Source organism: Carassius carassius, chromosome 36 (genome assembly GCF_963082965.1).
Source record: "Carassius carassius chromosome 36, fCarCar2.1, whole genome shotgun sequence".
NCBI lineage: Eukaryota > Metazoa > Chordata > Actinopteri > Cypriniformes > Cyprinidae > Carassius > Carassius carassius.
The window spans coordinates 14,149,147-14,165,323 of record NC_081790.1 but is presented as its reverse complement, the minus strand read 5'-3'; the positions used below and the strand labels follow the sequence as shown (position 1 = coordinate 14,165,323).

The window sequence follows — 16,177 nt, the reverse complement described above, 5'->3', positions numbered from 1 at the left end:
AATGTCTCAAAATATTGTTTAATATTTTTTATATTCACATTGGCTTGTTGGGGTAATATTTCTGTCCACTGACAACAAAGTTTTCCTTCAGAATAAGCATAACTGCACAAGTTTTATAGTTAATAAAATCTTTAAAAACAAATTAGTTATACTTTAAGATGGTGTAAAAGGTATGTGGACGTGGATTAGTAATCTGGCCCCTTGATATAAAAGAAAAAATGCTGGCCCTCGTCACTATCAAAGTTGCCCATCCCTGTACTAGAGTAACATATTGTGATGAATCTATTGTGCAAAAAGGGATTAATTAAAGCTGTTTATGGAAACCCCTAAAACAGACTTTAAGGAGACTGAAAATGTGTTTTTCTGAAAATAGTCAGCTATTAAACTAATTATATTAAAATTTAAAAATAAATACATTTGAAAACACTATTCAAATTAAACCAAAAATGTAAAAGGCAAAACAATATTAATTTAACAGTAGGGCCTACACTAAATTGCAGGACTCTAACACTTGCACTCTCTATTCTATTTCTATTTTATATAATCGTTTTCTTTTTCTCTATTCTTTTTCTATTCCATCAACTTGCTCTCTATTTTTAAAATTTGACCCTCTAACACTAGAGTTCTCTATTCCCTTTGCACTTTTCAAGTTGTTTTATATTTATTTTAAAAAATAATCCTCTAACTAACACTAAATATATATATATATATATATATATATATATATATATATATATATATATATATATATATATATATAGCAAGGTTTTATATATACATACAGTCTTGGTTAGTCTAACACAGAACATTAGACTAACATTTATATATATAAAACCTTACTATGTGTTCTGTGTTAGACTAACCAAGACTTGCATATTATTGCTCTTTTGTTGATTTTTGTTTCTATTGTCCTCAATTTAAGTCGCTTTGGATAAAAGCATCTGCTAAATGATGAAATGTAAATGTAACTACCCATTTAACTTTATATTTATCAATCCCTAAAAACTTAAAAGAGAGACTGAAGGTGAGGTTTGCATCAATGTCCTCATGTTCATGAATATAACATTCAGTTTACTTTGTCATCTGCTTTTCATTGGCAATAACTGTCCAATGACACCCCTCATGATTTCTCAGCACACTGAATGCTCTGTACACTTTTTTCCCATTTAACCAAATGAAGAAGGAATGTGTTCTCGGTATAATTTGCAGCTAAATACATTAGGCATCTGTTTGAGTATATGACTGACTGGGACAGTAATGAGCAAATGGATAAGGTTTATTTTTTCATTAAGAGTTTATTATTTATCTGTTTGTATTTAGGCAGCCTGTGATGTCAGGCAGGTTCATGCTTGGCTGGCTGAATATTCTCCAGAGTTCTACCATCCTATTTCCAGTTAGCCATCACAGAATGTAATCATAGCTCCCATAACAATACACCTCTACATAAAAAAGACTTATTGGGAGCATTTCTGTGTTTGCATGACGCTAAGTGCAATAAATTCTAGAGGATGGTCTCCCTGGGTTGTGTATCAAAGCACTGCAGTGGTTGTTTTCCCTGTGGTAATGCAATTGACCTTTAGTGAATTAGCCTTTTCTCTGCCAGCGAGCCATCTCTCTATGTCTGGCTTGTATTCTGCAGCGGGAATCAGACAGGGAGAGAAATGGACTTCTATCTTATGAGCAAGTGCTTTTGCTGGGCAATTCATTTGTTCAATTCCAAAATCAGTTTACCAGATGGTGTTTATGCAATTTAAGCCCTGACAAAAGCACTTTTTTCTCCTCCCTCTCCTTCCCTTATTTTTATTTATTTATTTTTTGTTACTTGCTAAAATGAATCGGATGCAAAAAAAGAAAAATCTTATTCCCCAGTGTTTTATTAGCAAGGTCAACCATGTCATTAATGAGGTAAACATTGTTTTAGCAGTGCTTTTTGCAGCGTCCATTTATCTAGAATATTGCATTTGCTTTATAATAATACGTAGTAATACTGAAACACATTATTTTACTGTGGCAATGCTACTTGTTTTGGAAAGCTGCTTGTAATATTTTCATTATTAGTGTTTGCTCAGGCAGTTATCACTAATGCTACTGCTCACACCAATACATTAAACTTAGGGGTTAAAATAAAACACAATAAAAAATCCTTACATTCACATAAAATAGCTGGTGTCAATTTCTGTGCTCAACCTAAAAGAAAAAGTGAGCAAGAGAGCTCTAAAATAGAGGATCTCATTCGCACAGAGCCTCTCAGCACAGCTCAGAATTACAGATTTTGGGACATAATATAAAAAAAGGGGCTTGGCTACAAAAAATAAACACAATAGTCTGGGGAAAATGGGGACATGAGGGGACTAAACAACACCTTCAGAGTCTTCATTCAGTCTTCCCTTTTTACTGTGGCTCAAAGTCACAGATAGATAAATGGATAGCAAGAGGGAGAAAATGACGGGAAGGGAGAAACGAGAGAGATGGAGGACAGATTGTGTTGTCAGTCAGAGAGAAAGAGGCAGAGGAAGAAATGCCTCATCTTTGATCAAATTTGCAAAAGCTTTGTGGGGGAAAAAGAGCTCTCAGAAATATCGATAAACATCCATTTCTGAGCGGTGTTTAGTGGAGAAAAAAGGCAATACAAATAGAAATTAATGACATCTGTCCCCATTGCATATAGTGGCAAGCAAGGCCCCTCCATTTAGCCATTTATTTTTTAGTGTAAATGGCAATTTAGTCATCTCTAAATGTCACCTCCTGAAGCTGTGGAGCACTTTAGCCTTGCGTTAGGGCTTTAATAGATTTTTTAAAAGTGCAGTATAGCCCATTCCATTTCTCTTATAGCCAGTTTATCAAAAATGTATTAAATTTCTAAGTGGACTCCACCTCTCTGGACTGATAAATTCATGTGGTGTTCCTGAACTATACACATCCAGCCAAAGGATAAATGAAATCAGCAGAAGGAGGGAGCAGTGTGGCTACTTAGGACCCACTCTTCCTATTGAAGTACTTGGGCATAATAGGATGCTCTTTAAGGGGAAAGCGATAAAAACGTGGCCTGATATAGCAGCGCTATAGGTCTACATGGCCAGTGGAAAGCATATCTGCTGCAGAGGCTTTGCCTGAATCATTTCACACAAACAATGCAACATATCTGTAATTGAATAATATTTTCCCTATCAGGGCTGTTTATCCACAGCGATGCCTGCAGGTTGGACCTCTGGAGGATCAATGTGTGCAGCAGGCAGCGGTGTTAACGAGATTCATTCACCTCATTAATGAAGAAAGAGGGTGTGTCTCATTAGTATGCGTCATCGCTTCTTTCATTAAACACAATCATGTAGCCTAATCACGGCCGATTCATTTCACAGCCCTTTATAGATTCTCTCAAATCATTCACACAAGTCGGTCCAAGATTTTGATTGCCCCCGGAACCGATGGCTGCTCCCACTCGGTTTCCCGAGTACACAACTAAACACGGAGACAAATCTCTAGCAATCTGCACGGTTTTCAACTGTAATATAAAGAATTGCCTAGAGGAAGGAGAAAACTGAGAGAGAGCCGATCTCAATCGGTTGCTTCAATATCACAATCATTACATGCAGCAAATTACATCAGGGTCTCTTTTAGAGATTGAAACCAGCAGCAACATTGATTTAGCTTTCCATCATCGGGGGCCGTATTAGCTTTTGTGTGCTTTTTATGTTGAGTAGAGTGGATTAGAGTAGTTAATGAGCTTGTGGTGGCCAGTAGGGGCATTCGTATTGTTCAGCAACAGAGCCGATTCTACAATAAGCAAGGTTCAAACAAACCGAAAAGAGCTGAAGTTAATTGTATTGACCATGCCGTGGCCATATGCCCAGTTTTCTAAGTGTGGTCTGTGGCCTGGCCATATGCACATATTTGTCCCCCAGTCACGCATCTGTCTTTTTTAATCAATGCAGAAGCTATTTAGATGCTGATAAATGCAGCATAAGTTCAACAGGTGATGTCCAATTATTTTAATGGTCACTAAGGGTTAATAGTGGGCACTGTGTCACAGCACGTAAACAAACTGACTGAATATTACCATGTAGCCATCTGCTTTCTACAGTACCCTTCAAGATTTTGGGGTTTAGGTTTTTTTTTTTTTTGAAAGAAATAATAAGAGACTTTCAAAAAATCTTTGACAACCCCCCAAACTTTTGAGTGATAGTATATGTTAACATACTAATAATGTTGCAAGTACTATAAACATTAAAACAATGAATATTTCAAAATTCACATTAAAAGGTTACTTCACTCAAATTCTTTATTGGTCTTCTTTTGGACTGTTGAACAGAATTGCACCCAGTGCAATTACAAAGCTTGGACATGCCAGGACATTCATTAATACAACTCTCATTGTATTTGTCTGAAAGAATAAAGTAATATACCCATAGAATGCCTCGAGGGTGAGTAAATCATTAGCTAATTTTCATTGTTTGGTGAACTATTTTTGTAGCAATAAAGCAAACTAAAGCAAAACTGCCGTATATGTGCAAATGTACACAACTGGACTTTTCTAGAATAAATAATCCTGAAAATGAGTGTGGCACTGTTCTTTTTTTTTACAAAGTCAGCTCACACAGCAAATCAACACATACTGCACTTGTGCCCATCTTTAAACATTCTTCTTCTGGAACATTTTCTGACTATTTACAAACAATTCATACCCACAACATTCCTATGGTTTAAAATAAACTCTCTGAGGCCTAGATTTTAGGTTCACCTACAACCTATCCAACGCATACCCTGAAACCCTGACCGCCACAAGCTTGCGATTACTAGAGAATGAAGGACTATGAGTATCGCATTTTATTTACAGCATCATGACATTCAGAAGCCAATCATCTATAATCAACTGTATGTGTAGCGTACTGATAAAAGACACATTAAATCGCTTTGGATAAACAACAAATGTGATAATACGCTATTGCATACCAGATTGTAGTATAAAATGAATAGCATGGACAGGGATTTGATATAATGAAACAAACAAAACATGATTTTTCTATCATTATACCTGTGCAGTCGGATGTGGTTGGCTCGGTAAATGAGTAATCCAAACATGTACACGCTTGATCCCGGTTCCTCTTGGCCACAAAGACTCAGCAGTCATTGTCAGCCCACAGGAAACATAAAGGGGGTTCTGTAATCCCTGCACCAGACAGGCCTGGATACAGCGCCAGATCCTGATAAGATTACGCCGCTAAAGGAGCAAACTGGGCTAAAATTTGAGAGAATTGTGAAGGGAGCCAGCTTTGACATGTGGCACCGACAGCACTTCGAGCTCGGCCTAGCCCTGGCCTGTTCTCATATGGGACACTGTCCTATCTTAATCAGCGAAAGAATCTTATCAGGCCTGGCTAGCTGCTGGCAGCCTATCTGTCTCTCTCTCTTTCTCTCTCATCCACATGCACACACAAACACAGTCAGGTTGAGCAGGTGGACTGAGGTCATACCATACCTTGTATGATGTCTGGAGGGGAGGTTGTTGTGGAGATGGTGGTGGTGGTGGTGGTTGTGGGTTTAGGGGTTGTGGTAAGGGCATCTAGATGGAAAAACACAACAAAAAAAACATGACATACGGGGAAAAAATCAGGAAAAACTAAACCAAACATGATCAAATCAACAACAATGAGAGACAGATTTGTGTTGTGTATTATGTGTAGCTTTACTCAACAGATGGTAAATTAGTCTATAAACCGTAGGTGAACTATTAAGCATAACTACTGTGCAAAATGAAATATTACTCTCTGGTGAAGAAGTCATTAGGAATGGCAACTGTGGGTAAAGTACTGCAAAGACATTTTTTTTGTGTGCGTGTGTAAACATTTACTGCTAATGTAGTGTTTGGGAAATAGAATAAAACAGCATTTAACAACAGTTAAAAGAAATCCAACCAAAATGAAATGATGACATGAGGGAATGATTAGAAATGAAGGAAAACATAAAATGCAGATGGTTATGCATTAAAAATGTCCATGCCAACAAATGACCATAGCCATGACACACAGAAGGGGTCCTGGCATACATTCTCCTGTTTGTTTTTTGCATTTTCACACTTCATTAGCTGCTTTCCCTCCCTACTATCTACTAATGTTGCTTCTGATTTAGCAATTTGTAGTGTGGAGTGCTGGACGCAATACTGATAGACCCCAGAGCCAGTTGCAGCGGTCGTGACAAGCTTAGCGTGCTTGATGTTGGCGAGTTAACTCAGCGGGTGTGTTAGCCAGTCCGGTGCATGGGGTGATCAGGATTTTTCATGGAGAGACAAACAGGCAAACATTAATGAAATGAGGAATGGGAAAGGAGGGCACACAGGCATGGGAGCGAGTGATGTTTCTCGGGGAGATAACAGGCGTGAAAAGCGGCATGGCCCACGCCACTGTTTGCCCAGCGCGTACAGACAGATACCACTGTGTTAACATCTGTGGTGGGGGAAATTGGTCGGCTGTCTCCTCTCCCCACTTTGTTGTCTGCGCTCCATCAAAAGAGCTCGGTGGGAGCCCAAAAACGTTTCCACTCTCTAATGATAAACATCCAGTAGGATGAAGCAGAGAGGAACTCTGCCTCCATCTCCTCTGCTGATACACGGGATTACTCAGAAAATGGCAGCCATGTACTGCGTGCCATGCACTACAGGGCTTTTAACCACACTAAACACTTGTTAAGGACACTTTTAGTCCTTAACAAGTATATACATGTAAAGTTATAATACAGTCTCAATCTGTCTGTCCGAATATACGCAACACAATATGCAATGTAATACAAAAATATATAATATATTTTAAAGCATGCTAAACATCTGATTAATGTGTTCACATTACATTTTTAAAAGACAAATTATTGTTTAAGACTGAAATTTGAATTGGAAGTGGAAATGTATGGAAACATATTTATAAGTGAAGCATGTGTCTCACCTGGGCTAAAGATGAAATAAATGTGATAGTTTCACTTCATGAGAATGAAAACATTTTTAAATAACAATAAAGTAATAGTTTGTTAATATGCATGAAAGAGGCTGACCGATGTCAGAATCTTAACATAACTATGATACTGTGGCCAGCTGACACTTTAGTTAAGAAAAAAAAAAAAAAAAAACACTGGATCACAAAATAAGAAAAATAAAAAATAACTTTAAAATGCATAATAAACATTATTTAACTGAAGTGACGTTTCAACAAATCAATGTGTTTTTTTGTAAAAAGAGGTTAAAGCTATTTAAATAATTTGAATGCTGGTCCCAATTAGACTTTAAATACATTATTATTGAAAGCTAAAATAATTATTAATAATAATAATAATAATAATAAAGTAAAACAGTATTCATTTATTCATTTGAGTATTAAAGTAATGGTATATTTAGTTTGAAATTATTATGCTATTTTTTTTTACCCTTACTACTGTAACACTTTTAATAGCACTATTATAACTGGGACATAAACTACCATTGAAAAGCTTGAGATCTGTAAGATTTGGTTACACTTTATTTTAAAGGGGTCATTGGATGCTACATGCACTTTTACAAACTGTTTAAAATGAAAAGTGTGTTGGCAGTGTGTGTACACAACCACTCTATAATGATAAAAATATATATATAGTTTTTCTTTTTTTTAATCTACAAAATTTTTACCCCGTTCTCAACTCGAGCCGATCTCACATGCCTGTTTTGTGACATCACACAGACAGGCCCCTCCCACGATAGTTTCACTGACAATGGCATTCCAACACAGACTGGACTGGCGTCTTACCTTAGACCCACCCTGGGTGAGCTGTCATCAGTCCGCCATTGTTTCGACGCCAGAGCAGATGTAGACAAGAATGACTCCTAAGCGATTGAGGTGTTCTGTTGTTGGATGTAATAATGAACATAGCAGTCGTCATTTACTCCTGACATCTGAGCCACTGAGGACGCAGTGGATTACGTTTGCTTCTGAAAGGAATGCAACCCCGATCTACCTAAATGCGTTCATGTTTGCGCGAATCATTTGTGATCCAGCTTTACCAACAGAAGAATTGAGTATAAGGTTTTTTTTTAAAACCTTTGCAAATCACCTTTCCTAATAATGTGCTAATAAGCAAGTTTCACAAAGAATGTGGCTAAAGTAAACAGTCCCTCAGAGATCTACTCGGAAGAGAGGGCTGGAGTCAGCAGAGCTCATTTACATTTAAAGGAAAATGCTACAAAACGGCTTGTTTTGAAAAGAGCTGTTTTTGACATGGTAAAAAAACTGTTTTCACACTACTATTGAAAAAATTATCCAAACTATGTTACAGACTTTCAATTAAGACCCTAAAGAATCATATCAATTTGTGAAAAATGGGCATCCAATGACCCCTTTAAGGTTAAATGCTCGCTATTAATAAACCATTAACTCTGACTTTTGTTTATTAATAGTTAGTAAGGTATTTGTTGAGTTTAGGTATGGGGTAGGATTAGGGATGCAGAATATGGTCATGCACAATATGTACTAATACACAGCCAATATTTTAATAATAGGCATGTTAATAAGCAACTGGTTAATAGTGAGAATCAATCCATTTAGTAAAAATGTGTTACCAATTTGGTGAATCTCTTATAATCATCACGGCTAAATTTCTTTGATCAAAATTACAGTAAAACAGTGCTATTGTAAAATATTATTAACATTTTTATATAAATTTTCCATTTCACTAAGTTTTAATATGTAATTCATACCTGCAATGAAAAAAATATTTTTTTAGCAGCCATTACTCCAGTCTTCAGTGTCACATGACCCTTCAGAAATCATTCTAATATGCTGGCTTGGTGCTCAAAAAACTTTTCTTATTACTATCAATTTTGAAGACAGTTGATTCCTCTGTACATTTTTAAGGATTCTTTGACTGTCACTCATGATCAATTTAAATGCATCCTTGCAGAATAACTGCATAAACTTCAATAAAAAAAGAAACATCCTACTAACCCCATAATATTGAATGTTAGTATATATTTAATATACAAAAAATGGCATATATATATATATATATATATATATATATATATATATATATATATATATATATATATATATATATATATATATATCAGAAACATTACTAAACTATCGAAACCGATTAGACAGCAAGAAAGCACATTTCTTCTTCATAATAACCCAAAAATACAGTATTCACTTCTGCACTCTGTTCATCTCTTTAAGATATAGAAGTGGATGTGACTGCTTTACTGGACTTTCTGATGGAAAAGGTACTTTCAAAGATTTGTATGTTTGGCATGCCAATAAAAAAATTGTATGGATCACAGGTTTCAGCAGTAAGTTGTTACCTGTCTCAAACTACACTGATTCACACGGCAATTTCAACTAGGTGAAGATTTCTCTCCCAGACAACTTCCAGAAGTGCATAGCCATGTGGATTTCTCATGCTTGTGATGAAGTATACCAGCAAACAGACTGAGTGAACCTGCTAAACTGTGTAGGATTTAAACAAAATCATGCATCTGAAAGCACAGGGCTAAAGTGTTTAATGTTTTGACACACTCGGCCATCCTTAATATCCTATGGCAAAAAGGGAAAAGGAAACAGCTGACCAAGGAAACTCAGCAAGCAGTCAAGCATGGCAAATACAGGCTAACGAAGAGCTATAGAGGTCACTTTACAAGCAGCAGCACATTTGATCAATAGGCACTACAGACTATATTTGCATTAAATAATGCATGCTGAGCCTGAAAAGCTTAATTCTGTATGAACTAGCAGACACATAAATGTTTTAAAAACGAAAGATGGAGAAACTGAAACCCTACTTAACACACATTCGCATTAACTCAGCGGAGGGCCAACTTTATTGGCGTTACTCCATTATGAATTGTAAATGCCTAACAGATGTTTGAGATCACTGGTGTCAATAGCTCATTAAAAACTTGGCAGGCCGATTGGATCTATAACTCACCGAATTTAGGAACAGCCCATTTTTGTAATTTTTTTTGTAGCTATCTTTTAAAAAGACGAACTGATGCCCTGAGTATCAGGGCTTATTGACTTTCACAGTGCATACCTGCCATGTCATCCCAGCGTGTGTTTATCACAGCACATTATGAATTATAGCAACGGGCCGGGGCGCGCTTGTGTAGCAGGCTCATTAAACCCAGGCCACTGCAAAATACTGCCGGCTACACCGATTCCCCAGACACGCAAACGCTAACACTAGGATGAGAAGTCATATTTTACTCCCTCCCTCACTGAGCCACTTGCTAAAACGGCACATCTCCCAAATGAGATGCGGACCAACGCACGAGTGGCTCGCAGAGGCAAGGAAGGGTATCAGGAGAGCGAGGTACATACGAGGAGCTGACTAGATGAGTACTTTAATCGGCATGGCATTTCTCGGCATGTCCTGGGACTCCTAACGGATAACAGTCATTCAGGAACGACATGAAGAGGGAAAAACACACGTGAGTAATAGTGTGATTAGCAATGGGTGCTCAGGGCTGTTGATTTGCCCATCAGCAACCTTCTGTCATCAGGAAGCTTTATGTGTTTGTTCAAGGAGATTTTCGCTTGCTGTAGCAAAACTAGCAAGAGCAGGGGAGAGAGCTTAACCCAAATGATGCAATGTGTGGGATTCTTTGGGGCTAGGCGGCAGTTTTAGGCTTTGCTCCCTTTGGAACACAAGTATAAACACACACACAAACAAATAAATAAAACATTGGGATATCGTATAAAACACACACACACACAGAAAAAAAAAAAAACCGCTGGATAGAAATACCAATATGTGCATAAATTGCACAGTCAGATAAATTTCTTATCCGGTAAGAAATCATGTGCGTAAACTACAATGGAAACACTTTTACTGAATAAATACCTTAATGTGCATCAAAAAGACATGTGACTTTGCAATGGGACAGCATAAATCTGGACCAACCAACAGACCCATCTCATTGCACAGCATCTGAAATGCTAGTTTTGTCATTCTGAAATGCTTGAGCAAGGCCTTGTCAAAGTGCTTCATTATAATTAACTCCCAGAAATGCATTCCCAAGCAGCAGGCTCTGAAAATAATATAATGTGACCATATTTCAGCTGTGCACTCTGTGAAGCTCGTGATTTATGATTTACAAAAATAATTATACAGTGTCTTCCACTACTGCAGCAAATAAGATTTTTCTTCAAGATATTTAGCAAAAGTTAATCAGGAAATTCAAATTTTCTTCTCTTCAACTCGCTGGATGGAAACAGTGCTTTACTTGTAAATGTTTTTTTATGCAATATTCCAATTTTGCACATTTAAGTTTAATTCGTAACTATGGATGGAAACATAGCTAGTGGTACTCTAACTAAGAAATGTGTATCACTGGATTTCCTGTAGGTGATACACATACCAAAACCCACAAAAAAATAAAGAAATAAATAAAATATATGTAAAAAATACAATTACATAAATATATATATATAAGTTATCAAAATAATAAAATATTAAAAATAACTCAGTATTGTTACTTCAGAATTATGGGATGTCAAATTCAGTTCAATTATTCTGTGAGAAAAAAACAAACTAATTTTATACAATTAAAAATAGATGCTATTCTAAATGCATAAGAAAATAAAAGAGAAATCGGAAGGAGTATTGTTGTAAGTAGATGTTAGTTTGATTTTCTGATTTAAAGAGAGTTGATACTCTGGAAAATTTTAAGAACCACTACACTAGAAAATAACCTGTTAAGATCTGCACGCTATTACCAGAGGTGGTAAACATATGCAGAAACATATGCAAGGAAATTCCCTCCAACTGTTTAATAACGACATTATATCAGTAAATGGTAGAAGTGGCACATTTGCCTTGCTATAGTGTAAATTCATTAGAGTGCATTCCTCCTCCATAGATTGCACATTCCTCCTCTTTGTAAATCAGTAAGCAAGAGAGGTGAGTGAACAGCGTAAAATAACAATAAGTACCTGCAAATCTAACACTGGCAGCAGCACTGAAGCGATCGACTCCAATGAAAGGCTAATGAAGGGAGGGCTTAGGAGACGGCCCTTGTTAATGACTTTGGCAGACGGGATAAAATGGGTGTGGATGGGAGAGACTCCTCTGCCTTTGAGCTATGAGACATAAAAGCACTTAAAACTGCACCCACCCCGCCAGCTGAACCGTGTTATGAGAGATTTATGAAATGTTTCTTAATAATTACAAAGCAACTCTACAGTATGATAACTTCTACAAAAATGCAACAAGTGCCTATTCTGTAGAACAGAGAGTAAAGCCTCTGTGGGAATGAATGAATTTATTTAAATTACTTCATTGAATTTAATGTTGACTTGACCAACTGTGTAAATGTATTATGTAGTAAATATAACTAAATTATACATTTTAATGCACAAAAATTATTATTATTATTATTTAATAAATTAAATAAAAATAAATTGTGTGTTTATAAATATAGCCACAATATATTCATGCACACTAACTTGGAATTTAACTGAATAACAAACATCGTTGTTGTTGTTATCAATTTAATAAATAAATAGTCTTATTTTTATCATAAATATATTTATGTTCATCATATTGAAGTTTTTTAAACCAAAAATGAAGAATCTGAAATCCACTTTATCAATACAATTATTCAAATAAAAAAAAAAAATATCACATTTTGTGTTGTGTATATATATATAATGCACAATTATCCAATTATCCACGGTTACAAAACGTTGTACTTTTACATCAACAACTATCATATAATTCAGTAGGCAAATGTGCAGCTTAGATAGAAAAGCCTGCACGTCATTTGCAAAGCATTCTTTCATCTTCAGACATCCAGCAGGAAGGTTTTACATTGCCAACTCCAATACGGCACATTTGCATGTCTGAATTCACAGATGACTAGATTTTTGAATGGTGGGCAGCCGAGGTCGTGTTTGACAGCAGCCAAATTAATCAGGGCAATCTGACTTTTATATGTGTGTGTCACCAATCCAATAAATTGTAAGGGAAACACTGATGGTGCGAATTGAATAAAAGTGAGCAAGCTATAAGAACAGAGGGAAAGTATGGAGAGAAGTGATTTACGGCTCCATTATTATAGCACAGGGATGGGATTGGACCCATCATGACAGCAGTGTAGATTGTTTTTTTTTCTTTCCCTACATATGTTGAGCTCACTGGACCGAGACTGGATCTTCTCGAGTTACATGCACTGCTAGGAAGACTGCTGTTCCTCCAGCTGTTCTTTCTCAGCACTCTTTTTGCGCTACACATGTTGTTGGATATAAGGGACAATTAGGTGCCTCAAACAAGTCTGAGGCTTGTCACAAAATCAGGCTGTTTATCAATCTCCATGCAATGTGTTTTCAGCAAGCTGTGTTGAATCCACGTTGGTTTACGTACGAGGGTTGAGGATTTAGGCTTACACTAAAACAAATATCTGTTTATGCTTGCCATTTACACAAACACAAAGGGGATTCCGTCGGAGGATGCTGTACTTTGGCTTGTGGTTGGATATAAATTTCCATAACCACAAGCATATTATTCAGGGCTCCCAACTTGTTTACATTTGTCAGATCTTTCCAGTGATTTGAGAATATTGTTTAGGATAACAAAACAAAACACTTTTGACCGATTCATGAATGAATGAGTCAATTTGATAGATTAATTCAAGATATACACCCAAAAAAATTTAATTGTGTCATCTTGTGTCATTACTTAATGTTGATAACCAAACAGTTTTGGTTCCCATTGACTTCCATTATCATGTCTGGGCACACAAGGGAAATTAATTTGAACTGAAACAGTTTAATTATCAACATCCTTTGAAAAATGTTATTTTCTGCAGAAGAGAGAAAGTCATGCAGGTTTGGGATGACATGACCATTTTCATTTTTGGGTGAACTATCGCTTTAAAATGAACTGACTCAAAAAGAACAGTACAAATCAGACTATAACTCACAAGAAAAGTTTACTCTACAGAAGAACAATATTTAGCCTATTAAATGTTTTAGGTCAGAGCATAATTAGAAAATATTTACTTTTCCAGGCCCTGAAAACACAATTACACCATGGAAACCCTGATTCTTGACCCACCTAGTGAATAAAATCATGTTTGTGTCTGGGTTCAGCATGCACTCTAAGCACAGTTAAGGAAGTGCATTGTCGTGATCGATTTTTGCAGGGCGGCTGTGAGATACCAAAGGAAAGCCCTCTAAGCATGGAGGAATTGTTACAGAGAGGAAACGTGAGTGAGGGTGACAAGCAGAGGAGGAGTGCGCAATATTAAAGGCCAGGGCTGTGAAGGCAAAGGTAGTCTTTATTAGGTTAGAGGCACTCCGTAAACTTGTTACAGGCCGGTGTGTTAGATCTCATTCCCCCGCAGGGGCATGCTGGGATGAGGGCCCTGGAAAATGTCTCAGGGAATGTTTTTTTCCCCCATAACCAGTTTAGTGCCAGCCACCCTCCAAGTGTTCTCCATCACTTAGCTTCACAACAGTTGGGGAACAAACGCATTAGAGAAAAATTGCCTCTGCAGTACATCTGTTCTGGCTGTCTATCGAGGGCCCAGGAAGATCTGCTACCACAAACCAAGAATCTGATATTAACTCTAATGTGTTGCATGCTTTGCTCCCCATTCATAAGCAAACAATGACACAAATAATGATAACATTACATTGAAATTTAAAAAGTTAAAATTGCATTATTTTAATAAATGGATGAATAAATAATTAAAATGTACTTTTTTACATAGTGTCTTAAAAATGAGTAAAGTTGATTAATTAAAATGACAAAAATAATACATTGTAGACTATAAATTATAAAAAATATTACATTTAAATCCAAAATGTTAAATAAAAGTTTTGATGAATGAATTAAATATGATAAAATTAATGGGCAGATTTACAAAACAGGGCATATTAGCATTAACACACAATTCCATAAAAGCGCAGGTGGGAGGGGAAAATTCTGCGGTGAAGATTGCTTTAATAATGCTTTTTTTTGGATGTTAAATAATGGCGCGAATACCAGTAATTTCATGAGTGTAAACGATAGTTTATCATGTTGCATGAATCAATTTATTATTCTCGCCCATAAATTTTGCATCTGTACGGAGCCCCGCACATGACATGCAGGAAAAAAATAGTAGGCTAAATCGTGTCCACGATTTACTAATTCGTTCCCACAATGTACTAAAACGTGCACATGATTACTATTGCGTTCCCTCGATTTACTATTTCGTTCACTCGATTTATAAATAGTGCGCATGATTTACTAATTCGTTCCGCAATGGTAAATCTAGGGAACGTAATAGTAATCATGTGCAAATTTTAGTACATTGAGGTAACGAATTAGTAAATCGTGCACACAATTTATTTATTTTTTCTTGCATGTCATGTACAGGGCTCTGTACATCTGAAAGGGAAACTCCCAACAAATGCATATGCAATAAGGTCAAGTGCAGAAAAATAAATGTCCACGGCTTTTCAGAGCCAATTCTTCACAGTGCATCTTTTGTAAATCCTGACAATACTAGTTTAATGCAACTAATCTTCAAAAATCCACTTGTCCAAAAATCTGGCCCTTAATGTTCAAATTATTTTACATTTTGTTTGTAATAAAGTGGCTTTTTTAAACCTTTACAGCATAAATCATGCGACAAGTCTTAGTTTGATCAGTCCATTTGAGTATCACCTTCTGCACAGCATTTGCTTTAAACTATATACATATCTACACACCCTCATGATTTTCAAGATGCTTTTGATACAACTTAATGCTTGGTGATTACTGGCTGTCAAATTTCCACTGCAATTTCTATTGTAATTTTCAATAATAATAATAATTTAAAAAAAACTATACGTCAGGATGAAATTTCAATCTGAAAATTAGTTATAACATACTTGGTGTTTTTCTCACTTTCATCATCTCGACAATAAGTAAGCCAAGACCACCAGTGGTGCCCTCTCAAAATATTTCCATGAACCAGAATAATGGCTGCAACGATTTTAGCGAGTGACGGCATGGCACCATTTGACAAGGTGCATCTAATCTGCAGATTTATTATTATATAGGAAGGCTGAACATGTTAACAACCCTTATAGAAGTTACATAAGGCCTTGCATGAAAAGCTTCACAATTAACCTTCCGATATGCCATGCATTACATATGCCTTCTGTATGAAAACGTGTCCTCACCGAGACAGGTT

At 36.3% G+C, this 16,177-nt stretch overlaps 1 protein-coding gene across 5 annotated transcripts in view; it reads right to left on the bottom strand.

Annotated features, from left to right (window-relative positions):
- cadm1a (cell adhesion molecule 1a) overlaps positions 1-16,177 on the bottom strand; it is a 327,221-nt gene that overhangs the window by 36,310 nt on the left and 274,734 nt on the right. For 3 of the 5 annotated variants that reach the window (XM_059526378.1, XM_059526377.1, XM_059526379.1), the window contains one exon: positions 5,477-5,560. The exons of the other annotated variants lie outside the window; for them this stretch is intronic. In XM_059526378.1, the coding sequence (XP_059382361.1) occupies positions 5,477-5,560 (84 nt within the window). The remainder of the gene's footprint in view (positions 1-5,476; positions 5,561-16,177) is intronic. 5 annotated transcript variants of the gene reach the window in all.